Below are 10877 nucleotides of genomic sequence, written 5' to 3' on the forward strand. Positions count from 1 at the left end.
ACCTCGTGATCCACCTGCCTCAGCCTCCCAAAGTGCTGGGATTACAGGCGTGAGCCACTGCGCCCGGCCTTTTTTTTTTTTTTTTTTTTTTGAAATGGAGTCTCCCTCTGTTGCCAGGCTGGAGTGCAGTGGTGCCATCTCGGTTCACTGCAACCTCCACCCCCTGGGTTCAAGTGATTCTCCTGTCTCAGCCTCCCAAGTAGGTGGGACTACAGGCGTGCGCCACCATGCCCAGCTAATTTTTGTATTTTTAGTAGAGACAGTGTTTCACCATGTTGGCCAGGATGGGCTCAATCTCCTGACCTCGTGATCTGCCCACCTTGGCCTCCCAAAGTGCTGGGATTACAGGTGTGAGCCACCGCGCCCAGCTCTTCAATATTTTTAAAGATTATGTAAAGAAAAGCATAGCTTCTATACACAGTTCAGGAGTCAGAGCCCTGAGTGAAATGGAGTATAAGGCTGATGGAAGATTGCCCCTGGCTTTGAGGATCATCTTGCTAAATGACCAGAGTCTGTTTTGCATCTGGAAGAGTCATGTTCCCCATCTCAGAAAGAACCTGGAGTCCCAGCCACACCTTCTGAGCTTCTGTCATTAAGATTCTGTGTGGTGTGTAAGCGGCTGAGAGTAAATGTGAAAACAGTCCTGCCAACTACCTTCTCTGCCCCGTCACCACTCACTTCACCTCCCTCATCCCGATCCTCACCCCAGAAAGTCAATATTAAGCTTCCCTTTGGAGGAGCCCCTCTTCTTTCTTTTTTTTTAACCAGTTTTTTTTTTTTTTTTCTCTCTGAAGCGGTATCAAACATTAGAACAAATTCACCCACACACAATGATGGCCTCTAAATATTTGAAGATCATGTTGGTCTCCATGAGAGGGTTTCTTTGTTTCAGACTAAACCAAATCAGGTCCTTGTGTGATATTTCCCAAGCCTCTCTTTATCCTGCCAACCCTCCTTGGAGGTCACACTTGGAATTGTCAAGGGTCACTTAATAGGCAGTGCCTGGAGTCAACACTGGCCCTGTGTTCTGGCCAGAAAGACACACTATAATTCTGCTGAGTCTGCAAAGAGTGTTCAAGGGGGAATTTGTGTCCTTAGCTGCTTGTGCAGCGTCTCAGCCTGCAGTGTCGAACTCAAACCCAGAGCTGTGTCAAATGAGTAGCTGTTAGATCAGCACTCCCCTCTGCTGCACTTGTGCACTGGCTGGGGCACTAGGTTACTGGTGCTAATCATGCTCAGCCAGCTAGGAGACTCAGGTCAGTGCCCCTCTGTGCTGCCACCTGCAGGGCCCTGGCAGTGAGGTCTGGAGAAGGAAGAGAAGAGGCAGGGAACCCCACACGTTTTGCTGGTCATTTCCCATCCTGGTCCTGCCACGGGAACCCCCTCCTTCCACCTCCATTACCCACTTTAGGCAGAAACATATCTCGTTCTTTCTTCTTTTCTCCAAGAATCTTCCCCCAAAATCTTGGCATCTCCTATAGCACATCTGTACCTTTGCTATATCTGTGGGCCTTGTTCTTCCTGTAAGACTCCTCTTGGAAAGCTAATTCCCCCTGACATTAGATAATTTTTTCAAATTGCTGAGTATCCTCCCTTCCCTCTCACAGACCCCATGGCATGCTCAGATCACAGTAGAAGACATTTCCTCTGCTCCCAAACCCATGGCACTCTGAGGCTGACCATGTCCACCTCATCCCCTCAGCTGTCTTCTCTTTGCTGCTATTACCATGTTCCAAGCAGACTTTGGAGCATCTCCCCCACAGCAGCACGGACTTTGGCAGATTTCTTGGGGACCAGCGATGTCCTAACCTGTTTGCTTTTCCAGGGCTGATGTTTGCAGGTGTTTTTTTTTTTTTTTTTTTTTTTTTTTTTTTTTTTAACCAAAGCAGAAATCATCCTGTATCCTTATGCAATTCTTCCGGCAGGCTCCAACAGATAAATAAAGCCCACTACCCTCCATGAGTCTACCTTTCCCAGCAGAGCACCTGGGTTGGTCCCGAAGCCTCCAGCCACCTGGACACCTGCCAGGGCCTCTCTGGGGCAGCCATGAAGTCCCTTGTCCTGCTCCTTTGTCTTGCTCGGCTCTGGGGCTGCCACTCAGCCCCACATGGCCCAGGGCTGATTTATAGACAACCGAACTGCGATGATCCAGAAACTGAGGAAGCAGCTCTGGTGGCTGTAGACTACATCAATCAAAACCTTCCTTGGGGATACAAACACACCTTGAACCAGATTGATGAAGTGAAGGTGTGGCCTCAGGTAAGTGGACCTGCTGTGTATGAGCTGAAATAATTTGTATGTGGAGCTCAACCAGGTGCCTCAAAAGATCACCATCTCCCAGTGCAAAGGAAACCACAGAGGAGTAAATTCTTTGATTTCTTCCCAGGAGTGAGGGAAGCGGCAGGCAGAGACCAAGAGAGGAGACATTCTGTACAGCAGTCATGGGTCTCAGGAGGGAGCTGGGTAGGGTGTGGGGTGGTGTGCAGAAGAAAAAGTGCTTCCATGGTAGTTTGCAGATCACAGGTGGAAAGTGTAACTTGCTCGAAAAACTAGGACCCAAGAAACCAGCTCCTGGTTGCCACATTACCACTGGCTGAAAATCACGTATCTGTCTTTGTTTTGGTTTCTCTCTGACAAAGACCGAGAATAAATAAAACTAGCATCTGGCAGATGCCTACTATATGCCAGGCCCATTCACATAGATTATCTCATTTACTCTTTCCCAGTCCTGCCTCCTGGTGCTGTGTGGTGCGTATATTGTTCTTGTCTTACACAAGAGGAAACCAAGGCTCTGTTGTGTGTGTGTGTGTGTGTGTGTGTGTGTGTTTTGGTCCAAGATCATATAATTACTAAGTCTTCAGGCTGGGATTTGATTCCAGATCTGTGTTCCTTCTTCTATACAAACTGCCTCCCTAAGAGAGTTACCCACATCCCAGAGAGAAGTCGTGACATAAACAGGATTCACCTCCTCACACGCTAGACAGGAAACCAACGCAGCCTGAAGCCAGTGACAAGAAAAGTCAAGCTGGAAATATGCCTCGGGGATCAGTAAAGAGATTTGGAGAGGTGGGAAGAAGCTGTCTGTCTACTGCCTGTTTTGAAATTAGATTTTATTTCTGATGAATGACAATTCTTTCAGCAAATATGTATTATAAGCCTTCCTTGGACAAGAACCAGAGATATTAGGTTGAACCATATAAAACTGCCATTTTTCTATATCTAAAGCAACCAAATATTGACTGTTTTAATGGTTCAACCTAATACAATGGTGAAAAAGGCATAATATGTGCCCACAAGAGTTTACAATCTAGGTTGGAAAATAAGGTCAACAGCAGGAAGCCTGGACCGGCTGACAACTGCCATCCATCTCACAAAGAGACAAAATATTTGAAATCAGGATTGCTCTGGATGGATTTTAAGAGTGCTGCAGCCATATTAAAGCACAATGGTGGTTAGGAGGAAATGCTGATCAATTCAGGGGAAATTAACACGCAACATGCACATCTGAGGGGACAGGTAATAATGAATGGGCATTGTGACTTTCACTAAAGGCAGAGCCTCAGAGTTGGGTTCCTTGAGAAACTCATGTGTACCCAGTTCCTGTTCTTCAGAGCTGTGGACGCTTTCAGGCGGTCACTCTGCACACACCTGGACGTCATAAAAATGCAGAGCTTCTCCCAGGGGAGGAGATGCTGAGGCTTCAGGTACTAGTGAGTCAGGCAGAACCAATGAGAGGCAAGCAGAGCTGGGCTGAGAGAATAAGAGGCGTACTTGTACCTTCTGGATTTTTCAGGCTTCGAAGACAGGATACAAAAACAGGTGAACTGACAAGAACATCTCCAAGGATTGTTGCAAGCTCCCTCATGTCTACACTAGTGATACCCAGTTTCCTGTCAGAGGGAGACTCGCCCTTCCCCATTACCGCCAGCAGGGGGAAGTAGAGAGCGGCATCGTTGCATGCCGGCACCTGCTGCACACCGAGACAAAGGAAAAGCCAAGGACAACAGCAGCAAAACCCTCTAGGAAGGAAAAGAAAATGGAGGAAGGAAGGAAAGTAATAAAAGGAAGAAAGAAAGAAGGAGAGGGAGGGATAGAGGAGACTAAAAAAAAGGACAGTAAGATGTTACCCTACACAACCTTATTTTGCAGCTTATCTGAGAAAAATCTAAACCTGGATTTTCCAAAGCAATGCTTGAAGAGTGAAATCTTAAAAATAATAAATAAATAATAAATACAAATAAGCGTTAATACTCATTTGTAGTTTCCAAATAGGGCTCAGAGTGAGGGCTGTGGCTCCATCGACTTGTTCAAGCCCAAGACCTCCTCTGCTTTGCGAGCATCATCTGGTGCTCCCGTAATCGACAGACGAAGACCAGACAAGCCCTGGTCATTGTCCTGCCCATGGGCCAGTTCAGAGCTAGACGGAGTTGCAGACTGACAATAAGAATGACATTTCCCTCACCTCTCTAAAAGGGGCGTGTGCTCAAGCCCAGTGAGGGCGCACACCGTGGCCCACACCACAGGATCAGGGGAATGGGCTGCTCACGGCTTCACTCTTTGTCTCTACAGCAGCCCTTTGGAGAGATGTTTGAGATTGAAATAGACACCCTGGAGACCACCTGCCATGTGCTGGACCCCACCCCTGTGGCAGGATGCAGAGTGAGGCAGCTGAAGGAGCATGTGAGTACCCTTCTTAGGGTGGCTGTGGGTGGTCCTTCGGCCAGCTCCACAGATTCACCCAGCTTGTCAACCTGCCTTCTTGTCTAGCCAGGGTACAATTTCTAAAATTGCCATTTGTGGCTGAGCGCAGTGGCTCATGCCTATGATCCCAGCACTTTGGGAGGCCGAGGCAGGTGGATCACCTGAGGTCAGGAGTTCCAGACCAGCCTGGCCGGCAGGGTGAAACCCTGTCTCTACTAAAAGTACAAAAATTAGCTGGGCGTGGTGACGGGCACCTGTAAATCCCAGCTACTCAGGAGACTGAGGCAGGAGAATCGCTTGAACCCGGGAGGCGGAGATTGCAGTGAGCCAAGATCCTGCTATTGCACTCCAGCCTGGGCAACAACAGTGAATCTCTACCTCAAAATAATAATAATAATCATCATAAATAAAATTGCCATTTGATGCCACCTGCCCTGAGGCTGATTTTTTACAAGCGTTTAACTATATTGTTGTATCCCTGAAAGCAGAGAGTGCCATGTTTCAGTATTACCCAAAGGCGGCGATTTTGCAAGGGTCACCTTTGACAGCCATGCCTGGAGGAAGCCTTCCCGGGGTGCGAAGGGGAAGGGCAGCCATCCTCACGTGGGTTTCTTTCTCCAGGCTGTCGAAGGAGACTGTGATTTCCAGTTGTTGAAAGTAAATGGCAAGTTTTCCGTGGAGTACGCAAAATGTGACTCCAGTCCAGGTACAGATGACTATTCTTATTCTTATTTTTTCCTTGTAGAGAAAGCGGGGAAAGGATCTGAATGATTTTCAACCTAAGTAGTTCTAGCCGCTTTGTCTGTGAGGAAAAGTAGAAGCCAAATTTCCTGGGTTCTGGGATTTTAAAATTGTGTTTTAAGAAGCTGCTCTTGGCCTGATGCGGTGGTTCATGCCTGTAATCCACCCACCCGAGGCAGGTGGATCACCTGAGGTCAGGAGTTCGAGACCAGTCTGGCTAACATGGTGAAACCCCCATCTCTACTAAAAATATAAAAATTAGCTGGGTGTGGTGGTGCTTGCCTGTAATCCCAGCTACTAGGGAGGTTGGAGCAGGAGAATCGCTTGAACCTGGGAGGCAGAGGTGGCAGTGGGCCGAGATCACGCCACTGCATTCCAGCTTGGGTGACACAGAGTGAGATCGTCTCAAAAAAATAAAAAGAAGTTATTGTTATTGGAGGTGAAAATTGCCCCGTGATAATAAGGGCTCCTGCAGAAATGTCAGCATGGCACGAGCTGCTTGAAGGTTTAGTAAGAAGCAGTGAAAGTGCCTGAAGCCATTTGGGGCGTGCCTTAGCCCTTGCTAACCAGCAGAGCTGGGGCGATGCCACGGAGACTGGCTGCCTATATCCGGGTTTCCCCTCTCCGAGCAGACTCGGCCGAAGACGTGCGCAAAGTGTGCCGAGACTGCCCCCTGCTGGCCCCGCTGAACGACACCAGGGTGGTGCACGCCGCGGAAGCTGCCGTGACCGCCTTCAACGCCCAAAACAACGGCTCCAATTTTCAGCTGGAGGAAATTTCCCGGGCTCAACTTGTGGTAAAGACTGAGATTCTTTTGACAGGTTGGGCAATTTGGTGGCACTTCGGGAATGTACTGCACGTGGTGGATCGGGAGGGAGGGAAGAACAGGTGCAGGGGCAGGGATGAGAAAGCAAGGAGAGGGTTGCTTGGAAAGGGAAGAAAGCATCCTAAGGGGTATCAGGTCCCTGAGTGTCATGAGGACCCCCAACACCCCCGGCTCCTCCGCCATGCTGAGCCACTGTAACATCCAGCAGCCACAGTTGCAGGCAGGTACATCCCCACTCCCTCAGTTCCAGCTAAAACCAAAGCTCGGTGTCAGCGGGTAGAGGTTCCCACGTCTGCCAGAAGCACTCTGTAAATTCACTGGGCTCCATCATCACCCATCTCTGCTGAACATCTGCCACAGACTCGTAATTAATACTCACTTGTGCTGACGAGCTTATAATGGCAAGATCCTAAAATGTCTTTCGAGTCACTGGAGAAAACATCTCATTGTACTGTGCGTGGTTTAGCACATTTGAATGCAACAGAATTCAAATGTTTAAGAAAATGTATTCTGGATATCAGCCATGGCCATACTTGGAAATACACTAGTATAGATGGCAATTCTATTAATCAGATATGTGATTCTCAGAACATCCCCACCCCAGACTAGACCAAATAACAGATATTTTATTGTGTCCATATGCTGCAACTACTATAAGAAAAAAAAGCTCAAGTGATATCTTCCATACTTTCATCTAAATCTTTTCATTTGAATCTGCTCTATGAAGTAGGTGGAAGAGGTATTAATCTCTTCACTTTCCCACCCTATCTTGGAGTAACCTGAACCTTGGGTCTCAAGTGCAGCCCAAGAGTGAGGGCTGTGGGGAGGAAGGGTTCCCACTCCTACCAGTCTAAGGCTGGCCTTCTGATTCCTGTTTCCTATCTGCAAACTCACCTCCAACCTGAAGGATCTGAGATGGATACTTGCCCCTCCTACAAGGAAGACACAATCCATATCTCTAAAGTACAAGCACTTCAGAACACAACCCCATAGCGACTGCCCTATGTAAGCCATTGAGGGACATGCCTTCTGGGACCACGCATGGTCTGCATGAATGGCGCTCCCGGAAGGAGGCTACTTCCCGCTCTCCTTCTCTGCCCTTTTCATTCTAAGTCATGTTTCCTCAAGAGCATTTTCATGTACTCTTCTCAGCCCCTCCCACCTTCTACATATGTGGAGTTTACAATATCTGGCACTGACTGTGTTGCTAAAGAGGCCACAGAGGCAGCCAACTGCAACCTGCTGGCAAAAAAGGTGAGTGGGCTGGGACCTTGGGGTGTTACCACTCAGACAGAGCTGTTTGTGGAACAGAACATCCTTGGGTAGTTTGTATCTTGGGGCTGCAGACAGAGAATAACAGTGCAAATGCCCGCTCCCTGTGGATCATGGCAGGTCTTTCCTTAGGGTGTCACCTCACCTCTTTAAAAGCCATCACCAAGTCATCTCACCCACTGCAAGCACATGGAGTTAGGAGAAAGACAGAGGCTATTTCCTAATGAAGCCAAGTCAAGTCACGCCCAGCCACTGGGAGTGTGACGTGCACATTTTCTAGGCATATAACTCTGATATGAAACTTTCAAGTCCTTGAGCTGATAATGTACACTTCTAGGATTTTAGTCTAAAGAAATCATCAGTGGCTGGGGTGGTGGCCCACGCCTGTAATTCCAGCACTATGGGAGGCCAAGATGGGTGGATCATGAGGTCAGGAGATCGAGACCATCTTGGCTAACACGGTGAAATCCCGTCTCTACTAAAAACACAAAAAAATTAGCCGGGCGTGGTGGTGGGCACCTGTAGTCCCAGCTACTCGGGTGGCTGAGGCAGGAGAATGGTGTGAACCTGGGAGGCGGAGGTTGCAGTGAACTGAGATCGCACCACTGCGCTTCAGCCTGGGCAACAGAGTGAGACTCTGTCTCAAAAAAAGAAATCATCAGTGACATTTGACAGAATATATCTATGAAAATGATTTATTATAGATACAAAAAGACCAAAAAAGAGAGATCTGTATGTCCAACAGGAAGGTGTCATTGAATAATACATGCACATCGGTAAATAGAAAATTGTGCAGATGCTAAAAATTGTGTTTTCAAAGAATAATGAATGATATGAGAAAATGCTATTGTGGCAAGTGAAAAAACACAGGATACAACATTGTATAGTCACAATGATCTCAATTTTTAAATCATATTTAATAGTATTTTAAAATAAGAAAGAAACGCATCAATGTTAACACTCATTCTTTCTAGGTCACCACCAGAAAGGGACTATGGGTAATCTCTCACTCAGAAAGTATTTCTGTATTTCCATTTTATATATAGAATCATATACCTTCCACAAGCAGAAACTATAACTTTAAGAAAAATGGTTTCTCAAACTAATTTAAGGTTGGAGTGTCAATGAAATTGAGGGGGGGATCCATTTTTTAAATCAGTTAAAATAACTCCTCTTTCTCTGTGGGCAGCAATATGGCTTTTGTAAGGCAACGCTCAATGAGAAGCTTGGTGGAGAAGAGGTTGCAGTGACCTGCACAGTGTTCCAAACACAGGTAACAGCTCCATGAATATTCTTGCCTCACCTTCAGAATACAATGACCTCTTCACATTTATGCAGTGCAGTGGTGATGACAGGACATTTGCTCTCCTGCGCTTCCCAACCTCACAGTATGAAATAAGACTAGGGTATGTGGAATCATCAACAAATGGAAGGATATTTTAGTTATGCCTTTCCCTCCCATGAACTAGTGACTACAGGGAAGAACCACCTTACTGTGTAGTTGACAAAGCCACCCTTTTATTTGTGGGAGGTGGGAGTGGTTTCCTGAGTTGCAGAGACCAGGTGGCCAGATCTACCTGGCAGCCCCCACTGGCTGCAGCTTCAGATGACAAAGAGGGTGGCACTGCTGGGCTAGGGTGAGCCATAGGTGGGGTGCTTTTACTCATGGGACATATGTGTGCAAGTCCACCATCACCAAGGCAATCCTGGCCGGGGCCAGGATAGGCCAGTCACCCCTCCTTGTAACCTTGATGACAATCCACTGTACTTAGGTAGGTCCTTTCTTGCTAGACTCTTTGCAAATAAAAATGTATAATGTGATGAAATTGGGTGCCAGTGCCACCTGGACCTGTGGGTGGTCTTGACGGGGAGGAGGAAGCAAACTAACTGAAGGAAATGGTCTTTTTTCCAGCCCGCGACCTCACAGCCCCAACCAGAAGGTGCCAATGAAGCAGTCCCCACCCCCGTGGTGGATGCAGATGCACCTGCGTCCTATCCAGTTGGCGCATCTGGACCCCTTCCAACTGGCTCACCCATATACGCCCATGTGTTGGCGGCAGCTCCCCCAGTGGTCCCGATACACTCGTCACACTATGACCTGCGCCACCTCTTCATGGGTGTGGTCTCATTGAGGTCCCCCTCAGGAGAAGCGTTGCACCCCCGGAAAACACGCTCAGTGGTGCAGCCTAGTGTTGGTGCTGCTGCTGGGCCAGTGGTTCCTCCATGTCCGGGGAGGGTCAGACACTTCAAGGTCTAGGCTAGACATGGCAGAGATGAGGAGGTTTGGCAGAGAAAACATAGCCACCATTTTGTCCAAGCCTGGGCATGGGTGGGGGGCCTTGTCTGCTGACCACGCAAGTGTCACATGTGATCTACATTAATATCAAGTCTTGAATCCCTACTTCCTGTCATTCCTCACAGGACAGAAGCAGAGGGAATGGTGGTTATGTTTGATAGAAGGCATTAGGTTGACAACTTGTCATGATTTTGATGGTAAGCCACCAGGATTGTGTTCTCTGCCTCTGGCTGACCTTACGAAAACCATTGCAACTGTGACTTTGAAAGGTGCTCTTGCTAAGCTTATATGTGCCTGTTAATAAAAGTGCCTGAAATACCTTCCTTAATAAAGAAGGTTCTAAGCTGAGTGTGGTCATGCTTATTGCCGACTTCATCCCAGTTCCCCTCACGTGCATAGCCTTTTATCCCAACAACCACACAGCGTCCCTAATCAAAACCAAAGTGAAAATAGAACCAAAAGAGAACAAAAACCTGCTGTATTGCCAGATACAGGAAAAAATGAGACTAGGATCTTCCCACAACTCGTAAGATATGACCTTTTTTTTTGAGACGGAGTCTCACTCTGTCACCCAGGCTGGAGTGCAGTGGCACGATCTCAGCTCACTGCAACCTCCGCCTCCCAAGTTCAAACGATTCCCCTGCCTCAGCCTCCTGAGTAGCTGGGACTAGAGGCGCGCATGACCACACCCAGCTAATGTTTTTGTATTTTAGTAGAGATGGGGTTTCACCATGTTGGCCAGGATGTTCTCCATCTCCTGACCTCGTGATCCACCTGCCTCAGCCTCCCAAAGTGCTGGGATTACAGGCGTGAGCCACTGCGCCCGGCTTTGACCTTCTCTTAAATCTGTACTCTACTTGGCAAGTTTATCCTCTCTCATGATTTAAACTATCATTCTTACCCAGATAACTGCAACTTAATACCTCCAGATTGGACCTCTTTCTTGAATTCTAACATTGCATTTCCAAATATCTTCAGGATTTCCTCGCTAGAATTACCTAAAACAGTTTCCTATGTGACTTGTTTCCTCTAAATGATGCA

At 47.6% G+C, this 10877-nt stretch overlaps 1 protein-coding gene across 5 annotated transcripts; it reads left to right on the forward strand.

Annotated features, from left to right (window-relative positions):
• The first annotated feature begins 1843 nt into the window (after window positions 1-1843).
• AHSG (alpha 2-HS glycoprotein) lies at window positions 1844-10184 on the forward strand. 5 transcript variants are annotated; one of them, XM_001091623.4, is made up of 7 exons: window positions 1844-2259; window positions 4570-4680; window positions 5323-5407; window positions 6075-6238; window positions 7421-7522; window positions 8730-8813; window positions 9453-10184. In XM_001091623.4, exons 1-7 carry the CDS (start codon window positions 2047-2049, stop codon window positions 9795-9797), a joined length of 1104 nt encoding a protein of 367 aa, XP_001091623.1. In that variant the 5' UTR covers window positions 1844-2046; the 3' UTR covers window positions 9798-10184. The 5 variants fall into 5 exon arrangements, with proteins under 5 accessions (XP_001091623.1, XP_077848155.1, XP_077848158.1 ...); XM_077992029.1 differs by having other exon boundaries at window positions 1848-2259; window positions 6072-6238; XM_077992031.1 differs by having other exon boundaries at window positions 1850-2259; window positions 4573-4680.
• Window positions 10185-10877: the final 693 nt, after the last annotated feature.

The sequence above is a fragment of the Macaca mulatta genome, chromosome 2 (assembly GCF_049350105.2).
Source record: "Macaca mulatta isolate MMU2019108-1 chromosome 2, T2T-MMU8v2.0, whole genome shotgun sequence".
NCBI lineage: Eukaryota > Metazoa > Chordata > Mammalia > Primates > Cercopithecidae > Macaca > Macaca mulatta.